This window comes from Pipistrellus kuhlii, unplaced genomic scaffold (assembly GCF_014108245.1).
Source record: "Pipistrellus kuhlii isolate mPipKuh1 unplaced genomic scaffold, mPipKuh1.p scaffold_m20_p_3, whole genome shotgun sequence".
Classification (NCBI taxonomy): domain Eukaryota; kingdom Metazoa; phylum Chordata; class Mammalia; order Chiroptera; family Vespertilionidae; genus Pipistrellus; species Pipistrellus kuhlii.
The window spans coordinates 104,686,964-104,704,597 of NW_023425529.1; the positions used below are offsets into that span (position 1 = coordinate 104,686,964).

The following is a 17,634-nucleotide window of genomic DNA, read 5'->3' on the forward strand; positions in this document are numbered from 1 at the left end:
GCAAGACTGCTGTTCAAAATTGAAGGGGAAATAAGGAGCTTAACAAGAAGAAAAAGGCTAAGGGAGTTTATCACTACTAAGCCAGCAATGCAAGAAATGCTAAAGGGAATGCTATAAAAAGAAAAAAAAAACGTAAGAAGGAATGCCACAAAAAATAAAAATGGTTACAAACAAGTACCTTTCAATAACAACTTTAAATTTAAATGGACTAAGTGCTCCAATCAAAAGACATCCAGTGACTGAAGGGATGAAAAAACATGACCCATGTATATGAAGTCTACAAGAGACCCACCTCAGTAAAAGGGACTCATGTGGACTGAAAGTGAAGGGATGGAAAAACATCTTTCAGGCAAATGGAAATGAAAAAAAAACCCCAAAAAACTGGGGTAGCAATTCTTATATCTGACAAATTAGACCTCAAAATAAAGGCCATAACAAGAGATAAGGGAAGCCACTTCATAATACTAAAGGGATAGATACAACAAGAGAATATAACCCTGATAAACATATATGCACCCAATGCAGGAGCATATATATATATAGATATAGATATAGATATAGATATAGATATAGATATAGATATAGATATATTGATATATTGATATATATATATATATATATATATATGATTGAAAGATATTAAGGGAGAGATCTACAACAATTCAATCATAGTAGGAAACTTTAATACACCACTGACATCACTGGATAAATCCTCTAGACAAAAAATCAGCAAAGAAATAGCAATCCTAAATAACTCACTAGACCAGTTGGAATCAATTGACATCTTCAAAACATTTCACCCCAAAGCCAGAAAATACACATTCTTCTCAAGTGCACATTAGACACTTTCAAAGTTAGACCACAAATTGGGTCACAAGCAAGGTCTCTCCAAATTAAAGAAGACTGAAATCATATCAAGCATCTTCTCAAAGGACAATAGCATAATATTAGAAATAAACTACAATAAAAACAATAAAAAAATTCAAACACTTGGAAGCTGAATAGCATGCTATTAAACAATGATTGAGTTACCAAAGAGATCAAAGAAGAAATTAAAAACATGCTGGAAACAAATGACAATGAAAACACAACAATCCAAAATCTGTGAAACAATGAAAGCAGTCCTGTAACTATACAACTTAAAGAATTAGAAAGAGAGTGACAAGATAAGCCCAGAGTGAGCAGAAGGAAGGAGATGATAAAGATCAGAGCAGAAATAAATGACATACAGTCCAGAGAAACAATACAAAAGATCTAAGAAACCAAGAGCTCGTACTTTGAAAGGATAAACAAGATTGATGAACCTTTCTAGTCAGGCTCACCAAGAAGCAAAGAGAGAGGACCCAAATAAAATCAGAAATGAAAGAGGTAAAAGAATAAGTTCCAGAGAAAAACAAAACATTGTTAATAAATACTCTGAACAACTCTTATCCATCAAACTAGACTACCTGGATGAAATGGACATAGTCCTAGAAAAATACAACCTTCCAAAATTCAATCAGGAAGAATCTAAAAATCTCAATAGGCCAATAACTGTAGAAGAAATTTAAGCAGTCATCAAAAACAAACAAAAGCCTGGGGCCAGATGACTTCACAGGGGAGTTTTACCAAACATTCAAGGAAGAACTGAAACCTATCCTCCTCACACTTCCAAAAAATTCAAGAGGACAGAACACTTCCAAGCTCATTTTATGAAGCCAGCATCACTGTAATACAAAAATCATATAGAGACAACACAATGAAAGAGAATTACAAGCCAATATCCTTGATGAACATAGATGCTAAAATTCTCAACAAAATTCTATCAAATTGGGTTCAGCTCAAAGTCACAAACAGATGGAAGAACATACCATGTCCATGTATTTGTAGAATCAACATAAATAAAATGCCCATACTACCTAAAGTAATCTGCACATTCAATGCACTCCCTATCAAAATACCAATGGCATATTTCAAAGATCTAGGACAAACTCTCCAAAAATTCATCTGGAATTAAAAAAAAAAAAAAAAAAAAAAAAAAAAAAAAAAAAAGGCCCTGAGTAGCTGCAACAATCCTGAGAAAGAAAAACAATGTTGGAGGGATCTCAATGCCAGCTATTTAGCTGTATTACAAAGCCACTGTTTTCAAAACTGCCTGGTACTGGCACAAGAAAAGACATATAGACCAATGGAATAGAATAGAGAACCCAGAAATCACCCCAAACCACTATGCTCAATTAATATTTGACAAAGGAGGCAAGAACATGCAATGGAGTCAAACAGTCTCTTCAATAAATGGTGTTTGGAAAATTGGACAGATATATGCAAAAAAAAAAATGAAACTGACCACCAACTTACACCATACACAAAAATAAACTCAAAATGGATAAAGAACTTAAACCTAAGATGGGAAACCATTAAAATGTTAGAGGAAGCCATAGGTAGCAAAATAGCAGACATTTGTCATAGCAATATATTTAATGATACAGCTCCAAGGACAATAGATACTAAGGGAAAAGTAAACATATTGGAATGCATCAAAATAAAAAGCTTCTGCACAGCAAAATAAACCATCAGCAAAACAACAAGAAAGCCCACTGCATAGGAGAACATATTTGTCAATGTTATCTCCAATAGGGTTTAATCTCCAACATTTACTGGGAACTCATACAAATTAACAAAAGGAAGACAAAGAACCCAATAAAAAAATGGTCAACAAAATAAGACATAAGGAAGGCCAAGAAATATTTGAAAACATGCTCAAAGTCACTAATCATCTGAGAGATGAAAATGAAAAAAACAATGCAGACACATCTCATCTTGTCAGAATGGCCATCATCAACATATCAACAAAGGACAAATGCTGGCGAGGTTGCAGAGAAAAAGGAACCCTTGTGCACTGCTGATGGGAATGCAGACTGGTGCAGCCACTGTGGAGAACAGTATGGAGTTTCCTCAAAAACTAAAAATGGAACTCCCATTTGACTCAGTAATCCCACTTCAAGGAATATATTCCAAGAAACTAGAAACACCTATCGAATGGATATATGCACATCTACACTCATAGCAGCACAATTTATCATAGCTAAGATATGGAATCTTCTTAGGTGCCCATTAGCAGATTAGTGCATTAAAAAACTATGGTACATCTACACAATGGAATACTATGCTAGGGTAAAAAAGAAGGAATTTTTACCATTTGCAGCAGCATGAATGGAACTGGAGAGTATTATGCTAAATGAAATGAACCAATCAGAAAAAGATAACTATCACATGATCTCAGTCATCTGTGGAAAATAATGAACAATATAAGCTGATGAACAAAAATGGATCTAGAGACAGAGAAGCATCTTTTAGACCTTCAAACCTCAGAGGGAAGGTAGGGGAGGGTGGAGATAAAGGGGAAAAATAAACCAAAGGCCTTGTATGCATGCATATAAGCCTTACCAGTTGATGGGCACAGACAACAAGGGGTTGAAAGCATGAATGGGAGGGTGGTTGTGGGATAATAGGGAGATAAGGACATATATGTAATACTTTAATAAAAAAAAAATTAAAGATTTGAGCAGGCAGAAGAATGACTTAATGCCCTTAAAGATAGTTCAATGGAAATTTCAAGTCTGAGGAATCAGTTGAAAATACAGAGCCTAAGTGACCTGTGGAGTACTATTAATCAGATCAGCTTGTATATTGTGGAAATGCTAGAAAAAGAAGAGAGAAAAGTGAAGAGAGAATATTTGATGGAATAATAGCTAAGAAATTCCCATGTTTGATTAAAGATACAAGTAAAGAAATAATTCAAGGACCTCTAAATAAGATGAGTTCAAATAGACTCATGTGTACTATATAATAAAGATATATTATGCAAATTGACCCACACACTTGCACAAATGACTGCCCCCATGTAGTCAAAGATGGCCACCACAAGATGGCAGGCAGCAGAGGGTAGTTGTGGGCGATCGGGCAAGTTTGGTAGGATAGGTGTGGGTAACAAGGCCAGCAGGGGAGGGCAGTTGTGGGTGACAGGGCATTCGGGGGAGGGAGGGCAGTTGGTAGAGACCAGTCCTGCAGGGGAGGACAGTTGGGGGTGACCAGGCCTACAGAGGGGGTAGTTGGGGGGGAACCAGGGCTTCAGTGGATGGCAGTAGGTGACAACCTAGCCTGCAGGAGAGGACAGTTGGGGGAACCAGGCCTGCAGGGGAGGGTAGTTGGGGGCAACTAGGCCAACAGGGGAGGGCATTTAGGGTCAACCAGGCCATCAGGGGAGGACAATTAGGGGTGACTGCGACAGCAGGGGAGGACAGTTAGGGGTAACCAAGCCAGCAGGGGAGGGCAGTTAGGAGTGACCAGGCAGGCAGGGGAGCAGTTAGGGGCAATCAGGCTTGCAGGGGAGCAGTTTGGCATCAATCAGGATAGCAGGGGAGTGGTGATGATCAGGCTGGCAGGCAGAAGCAGTTAGGGGCAATCAGGCAGGCATGCAGGCAAGCCATTTGGAGCCAGCAGTCCTTGATTGTGAGAGGGATCCCAGATTGGAGATGGTGCAGGCTGGGTGAGGACACCCCCAACCCCCCTCTGTGCAAAAATTTTGTGCACCAGGCCTCTAGTATCTTTATAAAGTTTTAATACATTATATTAGAGCTTGTGGTACTATTCAGTATTTTGCCCCCAGCATCTACATGAATTGCTGTGAATTTACTTCTTGGTGGAAGAACCAATATAAATTACCAATTCCATTAAATGAAACTTCAATTTCTAGACTTGATATAAAGAGTGAAGTTGCTAAAACCATTAAAAAGGCCCAACTTCTTATTGATGAATGCACCATGTTATTCAGTCATGCTATAAGCACCATAGACAGATTACTAAGAGAAATTATGAATTTAAATGTTGCATTTGGTGGAAAAGTTCTCCTTCTTGGAGGGAATTTTTGACAATGTCTCAGAATTGTGCCCCATGCTATGTGATCAGCCATAGTACAAACGAGTTTAAAGTACTGTAATGTGTGGGGATGTTTCAGAAAATTGTCTGTTAAAACAAATATGAGATCAGAATATTCTGCTTATAGTGAATGATTAGTAAAACATGGAGATGGCAAACTTGATAGCAGTTTTTATTTAGGAATGGATAGTACTGAAATCCCCTGTGAAATGATTTGTAATGGATCTATTATTGAAGCAATCTTTGGAAATACTATATCTATAGATAATATTAAAAATGTATCTAAATCAGTGATTCTTTGACCAAAAAATGAGCATGTTCAAAAATTAAATGAAGAAATTTCGGATATATATTTGATGGAGATTTTCACATGTATTTAAGTGATAATTCCATTGATTCAACAGATAATGTTGAAAAGCAAAAATTTCCCATCGAATTTTTTAGTAGTATAACTCCTTTGGGAATGCTGTGTCATAAATTAAAATTGAAAGTAGGTGCAATCATCACAAAGACCCCATTTACAATTAAGATTTCTACTAGATTTATTATCAAAAGGCTTCAATCTAACATAATCAAAGCTGAAATATTCACAGGATCTGTAGAAGGAGATGTTGGTCTGATTCCAAGAATTGATTTGTCCCCTTCTGACACTGGCCTTTCATTTAAATTAGTTCAAAGACAGTTTCTTATGATGCCAGCATTTGCAATGACTATTAATAAATCACAAGGACAAACTCTAAACAGAGTAGGCATATTCCTACCTGAACCCATTTTCGCACATGGTAATTTATAAGTTGCTTTCTTTTGAGTTCAGAGAGTGTGCGACGTTAAAGTTAAAGCAGTGGCTAAACCATACCTTATTTTAGGTTGAACTCCCACCACCTGATCTTGGACCAAGTTCTGCATTAAATCAGACACTCATGTTGTTGCGTGAAGTTTTGTCATCTCATGATTCCTCAGTTGTACCATTAGATGCCCGTCAAGCTGATTTTGTGCAGGTATGTTGTAAATTTGTTTTTAATTATTGCTTATTACTCTTCTATTGTAAATTCCATTGAAATTCTGGTATTTTATGATCCATATAGTTTGACAAACCTTTTCATTGATTTTTTTTCAAATATTAAAAAATACTCATACCGTTATGCTCATTTGAAAAAGTATTCTGATTATACCATTAAAAAATACTTTAATTTAATTTAAAAAATACTCATACCATTATGCTCATTTGAAAAAGTATTCTGATTATACCATTTAATCTTTTCTTATGTGATTCTGTAAGTTGGCACCTTTCAAATTAGTTTGACTTTCATTCTGAAGTGCCATTAACCATTAGCATTCTGTATAGGCCTGTATCACTGATTGGGAATTAAAGAATAATTTTTATTTTATATTTCATTTACAGGTTTTATCGTGTATCTTGGATCCTCTCCTTCAGATGTGTACTGTGTCAGCCAGCAATTTAGGCACAGCTGACATGGCAACTTTCATGGTCAATTCACTGTATATGATGAAGACAACATTAGCTCTGTTTGAATTTACTGACAGACGTCTAGAAATGCTACAGTTTCAGGTTAATTTTGCCATAAAATGACTTCACTCTGATGGAATCATTTTTCTGTATATAATCTCAGTTACTAGCTTTATGCCCTAATTCCTATAAACTCTTCCTTATAGTCTGATGAAAAGCTGCGTGCGCGTACACACACACACACATTTTAGGGTTTTTTGTTTGTTTGTTTGTTTGTTTATATATATTTTATTGATTTTTTTACAGAGAGGAAGGGAGAGGGATAGAGAGTTAGAAACATTGATCAGCTGCCACAACCAAGGTACATGCCCTTGACAGAAATCGAACCCGGGACCCCTCGGTCCGCAGGTCGACGCTCTATCCACTGAGCCAAACCAGTCAGGGCAATCATTTAGTTTTGCTTTGGAGAAGTCAGAGTATGTTATGAGTAGATAGTATATACAGTATGTAGTGGTAGAATAAAGCTTTTCTGATTAATTTGAACATTTATTCTGTATGCAGATTTTAGTTTCTGAACTGAATATGCTATGGTGTGGCAAGTGCAGAAGGTGTATAAACCAATGTTAGGTAAAACATTACAATTTATTATATCAATCACTCTCTTCCTTATCCAAACGGTATCACTTAGCATTTTATAAAATGGCTAAAAAAAGCCTTGTAGAAAATTTACCAGATACTTGAATTCTGATTTTGAAATAGTGATTATTGGTAGATATACGTAATTTTTTAAAACCCTGAATGTTGTGTTATCACAAATATATGAACAGTTTGGCAGTGGTTACAGTAAACATTTATTTGTAAAGTTTTGTGGTTTTCTGAAGAATGAGTGTGCTCCCTCTAAATTAATGATATTTTCTATTTAAAAAGAAATATAATGAAGTATGATTAATTTTCCTTTCTTGCATAGTTTTATATAAAATTAGTAAATTTATTTTTAAGCATATTAGTTTTTACTGTACTTATCATTATTTCAATTTCAAATTCTTTCATTTGTCTAAATCTTTTTTTAGGTATTTAAGTATATCAGGTATTTATCAATGTTTTATCACCAATTACCTGCATTTCTTAAATATTCATAGATTTATTATTTATTTATTTTGCATTTCAAGAGAGCAGGCCCCACTGTGTAAGTGCTTAGGTGTGCACTTGCATTCTGGCTGGTGCTAGTGGCATGGACCAACCCATAGTGTGTGAACGGATTATACAAGGATGTGCATACTAGAAGATGTGGTTTATCAGGCCCCGAAAATTAGCAGTTTATTTTGTTGAGTAAAAGTTCCTTGATTGTCAGACCTTTTCTTTTTCTATTCTGACTCAGCTTTACTTAGTGTTTCAAGTAAAAATGCCAGGCTAGTCTTTTTCTCTTTTGTTTGTGACAATCTGTTTTATCCATCTGGAAACTTGTGAGGCTGTTCCTTTGAGTTCATATATTTCCTCAGAATATTTTTTGGTATATCTCTTTTTCCCTTATTTTTATATTGAACTTTCCAGAGCCATTTCAGTCTGAAGATTTAACCCTTTCTTTTTCTCAATAAAGTTTGTATTATCTTTAATTATTCTTCATCTATTATTTTTGTATCTGAAACTCCAGTACTTATTTGACTTTATCTATTGAGTCTATATTCTAATTTCTGTAATCTATTTCTTTGATGTTTATTCCATGTTACTTTTCTTCCATTTTTCTTTTAGATACTAATTTGGATCTTATCAGTAACTCTTTCATTAAATGTTTACATTTGCACATTTTGTTTTTCTTTGATTCCCAGTAAATCTAGTAAGGACTCATTTTACTTTCTTGGGGATTCACTTAAAAAAATAAAAATAAAGTACTTGGTGTCTTTCAGTAGTGTTACTTAGAGAAGAGATACCTATTCTGATTATTCAGATGTGTTCTCTCTTAGAAGCTACTCGCCTCTTTTTAAATCATTTTTAAGTTTTAAAAGGGGCTCCTATTGGAGTTACTTAAGTCAGTGGCAAGCATTCTGATGGTAATAGCAGTTAGTAGTGTACTGTATTACTGGCAAACAAACTGGTAAAACTGAGGGAACTTCCTGTGAGGAATAGAAGAAGACCTCCAGACTCTCAGGCCTATACTGGTAAAAATAAGGGAACAGCAGATTTCTTCCCACTAGGGAATATTTCAACCCAGTAGGGTAGTTCCCTTCTGTGCCTTCTGCCTCTGGCTTCCCAAACACAGCACAAAGCAGCTAGCACATACAAGTCATTTCTGCTACCTGGGTCTTAGGCAGCTCTTGAGTCTGAAATCTTTAACCTTCCTCAACTCTCCTCTTGTTGTCACAGATCTGCTTTCTCCTCAGAGAACTTACTGCCTCAGCCCTAATGGGATTTAATTCAGGCTTTTCCAGTTGGCATATTTGAGTGTTGGAGTCAGGCTAGGTAGTTAGGAGGGCGAGGGAGTGAGGAGGTTAAGAACATCAGGCTCTTACTTTTCCCAGAATTGATTTCGGAGAGGTAGGGAGAGGAAGAAAGAGATTGAAACATAATTGATGAGAAATAATCATTGAGTGGCTGCCTCCTGCATACCCCCTACTGGAAATTGAGCCTGCAACCTGGGCAGTCAGGTTTGACTGGAATGGAACCTGAAACCCTTCAATCCCAGGCTGATGCTCTAGTCACTGAGCCAAACCAGCTAGCAGGCGTCTTCAAATTACGGCCCGCGGGCCACATGTGGCCCGCAAAGGAGTCTGATCCGGCCCGCCAGGTTTTTTGGGCAGTGAGCGCAGCCGAGGTGTTACAGTAGGAATTAGTAGTTCATATAGTCCGGCCCTCCAGCTCTCTGAGGGACCGTGATCTGGCCCCCACTTTAAAAAGTTTGAGGACGCCTGAGCTAGGGCTTATTACCAGCTTTTAAAAGAGCTGAAAAGCAACTCAAAATTTTGGACTAGTGGCTAGTCTTGGAATCCTCTTTAAATGTCTTTGAAAGTAAGGCTTTTTCTCCTTAGGACTTCCTCTTCAGGGGAAGAAAGTGCCTTTGTTACAGAAGCAGTCCCTGTGCCCACAGTCTGGTATCATAACTACTTCAAGAAACAGCCCCATGGTGAAGAACTAAGACTGCAGGATAGTCTACTTCTACTCTCATCGGTCTTATAAGTCTTTTAAAATATTTTCTTTTTATTGTGTTTTATCTTAGGTTGAAGCACATTTGGACACACTTATAAATGAGCAAGCTTCTTACGTTTTAACTAGGTCAGGATTGAGTTACATCTATAACACCATACAGCAACATAAACCTGAACAGGTAAGCATGTGGATGTACCTACTAATAATTAGAGAAATACATCAGGTTAGAGTATGGATTCTATAATTAGACTCTGGTTTGAATCTTGGCTCTTCCACTTAATAGCTGTTTTTCACTAAGAAAATGACGTATCTCCATTTCTTCTTTTGTAGATTGGGGTAATAATATGTGCTTCAAAGGGTTGGTCTTAGAGTAAATGAGATAATACCTACATGTATGGTTCTATGAATTATCTTTTTATTATAGACGGTTTGGGTTAAAAGTAATGAAAATATATAAAAATTAGTATAAAATATATAAAGAATATCCTGGAAAAAATTTTAGAGCCCTATATCATTATTAGTTAATTGAACTCAGACATTACTATATGAATAGCAGTCATCTCTTTTTTAATTTAGCAAATCATGGTATATTACTCTAGAAAAGTATATACTTATGAAGCCAGTATATAATCTTATTAAGTTATAGAATTCCAATAGAAATTCATAATGGAGTGGTGGAAACCCTTGAAAATTAGGTAAGTAAGCATCTTTCTTTAAAAAAGCAAAGGGCTCTTTTAAATGATGTTAACATGAAGAATATATTACAATGGGGGTAGAAGGACACATGTAATATCTTAAGAAAGAAAAAAAGGAATATTTTATATCCCAGCAATTCTTAAATAAAGCTGTAAAAAATCTTAAGTTTTCTCTTATGATACAGCAGTAAGCAAATTTCTTCCCTAAGGAACCAACACTGTTGTATTTTTATACTATAGTAGAGGATTGGTGCACAAAATTTGTGTACAGGGAAGGGTGTCCCTCAGCCCAGCCCGCACCCTCTCCAATCTGGCACCCCTCTACGGATGTCCGACTGCCCATTTAAACAGGCTGTCAGACATGCCTCTCAATCCAGTACTGCTGACTCCTAACTGCTTGCCTGCCTGGCTGCTTGCCTGCCTAATTGCCCCTAACCACTCCCCTGCAAGCCTGATTGACACCTAACTGCTCCCCTGCTGGCCCGATTGCCCCTAAATGCTCCTTCCTGTTGGCCTGATAACCCCCAACTGCCCTTCCTTGCAGGCCTGGTTGCCCCCAGTTGCCCTCCCTGCAGGCCTGGTCCCTCCCAACCATTCTCCCCTGCTAGCCATCTTGTGTCCACATGGGGGCAGCCACCTTGTGTGTTGGAGTGACAGTCGATTTGCATATTATCCTTTTATTAGCTACGATAAAGTTGTCAAAGTCTAACACTTAAAGACTCCATGTCTCACTGCCATTCTCTAACTGCCTGATTGCATTTTTTCATTTTTTGCTTATGTGAGATATCCTGATTTTTCCATTGTTAATATGCACATTTTACTCTCTCCAACAAATATTATTGAGTACCTTTCTGCTACTTATATAAAATGAACATATCATGATCCCTGTTATAATTGAGGTTGAAGAGATGACACGAGTTCTTTGGTAATAAGCTAAATTTCCAAATGTAGGCAATTCACTAATGGACTATCTACACTGAGTGGCCAGATTATTATGATCTTTGAACACATCTGGCTACTCAGTGTGTGTGTGTGTGTGTGTGTGTGTGTGTGTGTGTGTGTTTGTGTAGTATATTAGAGGCTCAGTGCATGAATTGGTGCATAGGTGGGGTCCAACAAGCCTGGCCAGGGGGAGGAAACGTGGGCAGTTGGCTGCCCTGCCTGCTGATAGAACTCCTGGTCAAGGGGACAATTTGCATATTAGCCTTTTATTACATAGGATATACACTGAGTGGCCAGATTATTAGGCATTTAGAGATCATAATAATTTGGCCACTCAGTGTATATTATAAAAAGCCAGTGACCAGAATGCTGGAATGACTAGAATGACCAGTCGCTATGACGCCCACTGCAGCCAATGAACTGGCCCAATCTGGGATAGGGCCAGCCTCCAACCTCCCAGGGTCCCTACCCCCAGCTGGCTCTGCCCCAGATTGACCTCTCCCACCCTGATCGAGGGTGGGATGACTGGCCAACCTCCTGCCCCTGTGGCCCTTCCCCCTGGCTGGCTCAGCCCCTGATCACCCACACACACGTAATAGGGAATATGGCCAGCTGGCCACCCTCCTGCAGCCTCTCCCCCACCCGGCTGGCTCCGCCCCTGATAGGCCCCTATCAACCTATCAAGGGCAGGGCTGATTGGACAACCTCCTGAGGCCCCTCTTCCCAGCCAGCTCTGTATTGGACCCACATACATCAGTCAGGGGTGGGGTAGTCCGGCTAACCTCCACAGCCCCTCCCCCAGCTGCCGAACCTTGATCAGTCCTCCAACCCCAATCAAGGGTGGGGACCACCAGTCAACTGCCCTCGGCCCCTCTCCTCAACTTCACATGACTCCTCCTGACAGGCCCAGTCCCAATCTGCCCTGATTGTGGCCAGGCTGGCCAGATCCCACCTGTGCACAAATTCAGGCATTGGGCCTTTAGTATTTTATAAATGAACTGCATGTTTTTTGCATCTTGTTTCCTTTTCTTTTTTGTTTGTGTGTTTGTTTGTTTGTTTGTTTGTTTGTTTATTTATTTATTTATTTATTTATTTTAGGGTCCTTTGGCTAATTTTCCCAACCTAGATTCTGTGGCACTGAAGGCTGCAATGGTAAGTTCATAATAAAGGATTTCAATATAGGTTTTCTTACGTAACATTATTCTTTTTAAAAATTTATTTTAGCCAAAACGGTTTGGCTCAATGAATAGAGCGTCGGCTTGGGGACTGAAAGGTCCCGGGTTCAATTCTGGTCAAGGGCATGTACCTTGATTGCGGGCATATCCCCAGTAGCGGGTGTGCAAGAGGCAGCTGATCGATGACTCTCTCTCATCGATGTTTCTAATTCTCTATCTCCCTTCCTCTCTGTACAAAATCAATAAAATATATTTTTTAAAAATTATTTTAATTTTATTTTTCAATTACAGTTTACATTCAATGTTATTTTGGATTAGTTTCAGGTGTACAGTATAGTGATTAGACAATCATATACTCCATCTGTTATTTCAAGTACCTACCTGACATGATAACTAGTTATTACAATTTCTTGTACTTGTACATCCCCATGACTATTTTGTAACTACCAGTTTGTACTTTTCACCTTCTTCACCAGCCCCTCAATTCCCCTCCCCTCAGGCAATCATCAGTCTGTTTTCTGTATCTACAAGTCTGTTCCTGTTTTGTTTGTTTATTTATTTTGTTCTTTAAATTCCTTGTATGAGGGAAATCATATGGTATTTTTTGTTTTCTATTTGATTTATTTTACTTAGCATAATATCCTTGAAATCCATCCATTTGCATATGGTAAGATTTCATTCTTTTTTATGGCCAAGTAACACATCATTGTATATATGTACTACAACTTTTTTTTTTTAAACTTTATTCAGATTATTACAGTTGTTCCTCTCCCCTCCCCACCCGTAGCTACCCGCCACTCATTTCCCACCCTAGGCCCTCACCTCCCCACTGTCCTCATCCACAGGTGTAAGCTCTTTGTCCAATCTCTTCTTGGACGGCTTCCCTTCCCTCCAAGAATTGTCAGTTTGCTCTGCTCCCTTTCCATGCCCCTGATTCTATTACATTAACCAGTTTATTCTGTTCTTTAGATTTTCTATTCACTTAATTTTTAGATTCACTTGTTGATAAATATGTATTTGTTGTCACTTTGTTGTTCATAATTTTTTATCTTTATCTTTTTCTTTTTTGTCCTCTTCTATTATATTTCATATAATACTGGTTCGGTGGTGATTAACTATTTTAACTTTTTCTTGTCTGTGAAGCTCTTTTATAATTCTAAATGATAGCTTTGCTGGATAGAGTAATCTTGGTTGTAGGTTCTTGCTATTCGTCACTTTGAATATTTCTTGCCACTCCCTTCTGGCCTGCATAGTTTCTGTTGAGAAATCAGCTCATAATCATATGGGTACTCCCTTGTAGGTAACTATCTTTTTTTCTTGTTGCTTTTAAGATTCTCTCTTTGTCTTTTGCCCTTGGCATTTTAATTATGATGTGTCTTAGTGTGGTCCTTTTTGGATTTCTCTTGATTGAGGTTCTCTGTGCTTCTTGGACTTGTAAGTCTATTTCTTTCACCGGGTAGAGGACGTTTTCTGTCATTATTTCTTCAAATAGGTTTTCCATATCTTGCTCTCTCTCTTTTTCTGGCACCCCCATAATTTGGATGTTTGTATGCTGGAAGTTGTCCCAGAGGCTTCTTACACTATCTTCATGTTTTTGGATTATTTTTTCTTTTTGCTCTTCTGGTTGGGTGTTTTTTGCTTCCTTGTACTTCAAATCTTTGACTTGGTTCTTGGGATCCTCTAGTCTGCTGTTGAATCTCTGTATATTATTCTTTATTTCAGTCAGTGTATGCTTAATTTCTGACTGGTTATTTTCTAATTTTTTGGCATTCTCATTAAGATCCTTGAAGGTCCCAATAAGTTCCTTGGAGGTTTCTAGAAGATTCTTGGGTAACCTTACAACTGTGGTTTTGAACTCTACATCCGGTAGTTTGCTTTCATGCATTTCTTTAATTTGTGTCATGTTTCTTTGTCTCTTCATTTTGGCTGCTTCCCTGTGTTTGTTTCTATGTATTGAATAGCTGCTAAGTCTCCTTGAGTTGATGGAGTGGTCTTTTGTGGTAGGTGTCCTATAGGGCCCAGTGGCCCAGCCTCCCCAGTCACCTGAGGTGGATGCTCTTGTTGTACCCCTTTGTGGGCTGTATGCATAGTCTTGCTGTATTTAAGCCTTATGCTGTTGATATCACTGTGAGTAATTGACCTCCAGCTAATTGGCTGTGAGAACCAGCTGTGCCTACAATGAAAGAGCTGCTGGGCAGGAGACACCTTTATGGGCAGGACTTGCTTAAGTGTGGCTTTGGTGCTCACTGAGTCTGTGCAGTGAGTGTGTCGCTTACAGATGTGATGAGTTGTAATCTGGTATGATCTCACACTGACCATTGGGTATACTGGCTCTTGGAGGGAGGTGCAAAGTCAGCCACTGCCTTGGATCGCCCAGCGTGAGAATTCTGCAGATTCCTTCTCTTTTTATTGGGTTTGGAAATGCTCAGACGTGACCCACCTGTGTAGCCAGGCTGAGAAAAGACAGTCCATTCATATGCAAAAGCTGTTGGGCCCACAATGGAAAGAGAATCTAGCCATTTATTATATCAATAGTTACTGACCAAGTATCGGCTGTTTTCTAGGCAATATACTAAAATTGGGATGAAAAGACACACAATCTAGTAAAGGATGCAGCTGTTACACAACTAAATAAATGTCTAAATTATATAGTTATGATTTGTGATAATACTGTAAATTAAATTATACAGATGCAAAATTTGAGAGTCAATCCCTTCATCCTATCACTAACCAAATCTTGATAATTTTACTTTTTAATTCTCTCAAATTTTTCTCTCCTCTTCACCTTTATTGCTCTACTGGAGACCTGGTACACGAAATTCATGCACTGGGTTCTTGGGGGTCCCTCAGCCTGGCCTGTGCCCCCTTGCAGTGTGGGACCCCATGGGGGATGTCCACCTGCCGGCTTAGGCCCAATACCCCTGTGCTTAAACCAGCACTCAGACATCCCTCTCGCAGTTCAGGGCTCTCATAGTCTGGTACCCCTTGCTCCTTGTGCTCGACACCTGTGAGCCCAGCTTCTGGCTGAGCACAGGTGGGAGGGAGTGCTGCTCAACCAGAAGTTGGCTTGCTGTTCCTTAGTACTGTCCTTGCCTCCCACCCACTGGTTAGGGGGGCCAATTAGGGACCGGGCCAGATGGGGGAGGGGCCACGGGAGATTGAGGCGCCATGGTCACGCCCCATCCCACCTCTGTGAGGTGCTGGGACCATGCTGTCCCCTCTCCTACCGCTTCTGCAGAAAGCACAGGCCTATCCCACTGCCTCTCCCACCGCCTCTGTGGAAGGGGGTGCTGGGACTGCCATGGCTGTCCTGGCAGCACAGGATCACTGGCTCTGCCCCCTGACCACTGGTTATTCAGGAAGGTCATTCTTGCCTCAGTCCTCGCAACCCCGGCTTCATCTGGAAGGTTGTCCAGAAGGATGTAGCTCTCTCTTTCTTGTACTTGCAACTACCATTACAACCTTCCCATCCATTCTTCTTGCAATAGCCAGGTTATTCCCTTGCTTCAGTGGTTTCCTAGTGCTTTTACAGTCAGAATTAAAATCCTTTAAAAAAGCATACAAGTTGAACATTAACTATTAGCCATTCTCTTTCTGTCCTTGTTTCCATGCATGCCATCCCACTCCCTGAATCCCCCATCATACACACAGTTAATGTCTATTCTTAAGATCTTACTTAAAATGTCAAACATACAGAATAGGTCTGTCCTTCCTGTTTATGCTTTTATAGTACTTTGGTTTCTTTCTTACTATTCGATACCATTTAATACAGTTTGTAAATATATATCTACTTACATTATTATTTATTTACTACCTTTCTTTACTAGGCTATTAGCTCTATGAGGCTAGGGACTGTCCTCTTTCATTTACCATTATATTTGCATTACCTAATATAGTGTGTTTCTAATGGTAGATGTTTGGTAAATATTAGTTGAGTGAACAAATAACAAATACAATGGATTTTAAAAAGTAAGGTAGATTTGAAATCCAATGACTACTTTTTGCTAATATTATTGCTCAAAAGCTTGGTGAGGGAAATGAAAATTAATGGCTAAGATTCAGAATTTTAAAAGTAGGTATTACTGCCCTAACTGGTTTGGCTCAGTGGATAGAGCATTGGCCTGTGGACTGAAAGGTCCCAAGTTCTATTCTGGTCAAGGGCATATACCTTGGTTTCGGGGACATCCCTAGTAGGAGTTGTGCAGGAGGGAGCTGATCAATGTTTCTCTTGCAATGATGTTTCTAACTCTCTATCCCTCTCCCTTCCTCTCTGTGAAAAATCAATAAAATATATAAGTAGACATTGCTGGTTATGACTACATTAAAAAGCTGATACTTTTAGGGAGTTTAGTTAGAATGTTTAAGGAAGTAACTCATTTTGATCACAATGAACTTGTTATTTGGAATGTGGGATTTTGCTGAATATTTAACCCTTAAAAGCTACGGTAATATATTTTGAGTTGTCTATTAGGAAATATATGAACTTTATTTTACATTTCTCTGTTTTATTTAGGTGCAGTTTGATCGTTACCTGTCAGCCCCAGACAACCTGTTAATGCCACAGTTGAACTTCCTTCTCAGTGCCACAGTAAAGTAAGTATATCTTGGTTCCAATTAGTTGATAAAGATTCACATAATTTTAAATATTTAGCACCTTTCTTTGAAACAAAATTATTTTCATTAATAGGAAACTTACTGTTGAAGATGTATATTTCTCAACCATTTTTTCTGCCTCAACACCTCTAAAAGAGCAGACCTTACCCTGTTTGTACTTATTCCTTACATGCATATAACTCCAAAAATCTCTATTTAGTGAATTATTTTTTAAATTAACATGCATATAATTGGAGCTATGTAACCATAAAACCAAATTCCCATATGTTAACAAACATGTCAGAGTTTGGAATATGTCATGGAATATTCATTATGTCATGCAGATAACTACTTTATAGACTGTTTTGGACCTACACAATTTCCATAGATATATTATAAAATTGTTCAGTATTATATATTTATCAGGAATGTGTAAACATTAAAGATAAAGAATTGTAAACATTAAAATGTTATGCTATTACTAGAGGCCCGGTGCATGAATTTGTGCATGGGTGGGGTCTGGCCAGCCTGGCCCCAGTCGGTGGATTGGGGCTGGGCCTGTCATAAGGAGAAGAAGGCTGGAGATTGGCCTGTTAGCCATATCCTCGATTAGTGTTGGGGGGTCGATCAGTGGTGGAGCTGGCTGGGAGAGGGGCTATAGGCCAATCAGGGTGGTAGGGGCCATGGGGATAGGGATAGGGGT

General features: G+C 38.5%; 1 protein-coding gene across 2 annotated transcripts in view; it reads left to right on the plus strand.

The window, feature by feature from the left end:
- COG6 (component of oligomeric golgi complex 6) overlaps positions 1-17,634 on the plus strand; it is a 78,401-nt gene that overhangs the window by 50,391 nt on the left and 10,376 nt on the right. The window contains exons 14-18 of one of the 2 annotated variants that reach the window (XM_036456059.2): positions 5,784-5,915; positions 6,320-6,487; positions 9,597-9,704; positions 12,262-12,315; positions 16,852-16,931. In XM_036456059.2, coding sequence (XP_036311952.1) covers positions 5,784-5,915; positions 6,320-6,487; positions 9,597-9,704; positions 12,262-12,315; positions 16,852-16,931 — 542 coding nt within the window. The remainder of the gene's footprint in view (positions 1-5,783; positions 5,916-6,319; positions 6,488-9,596; positions 9,705-12,261; positions 12,316-16,851; positions 16,932-17,634) is intronic. The other variant, XM_036456060.2, reaches the window with a different exon arrangement.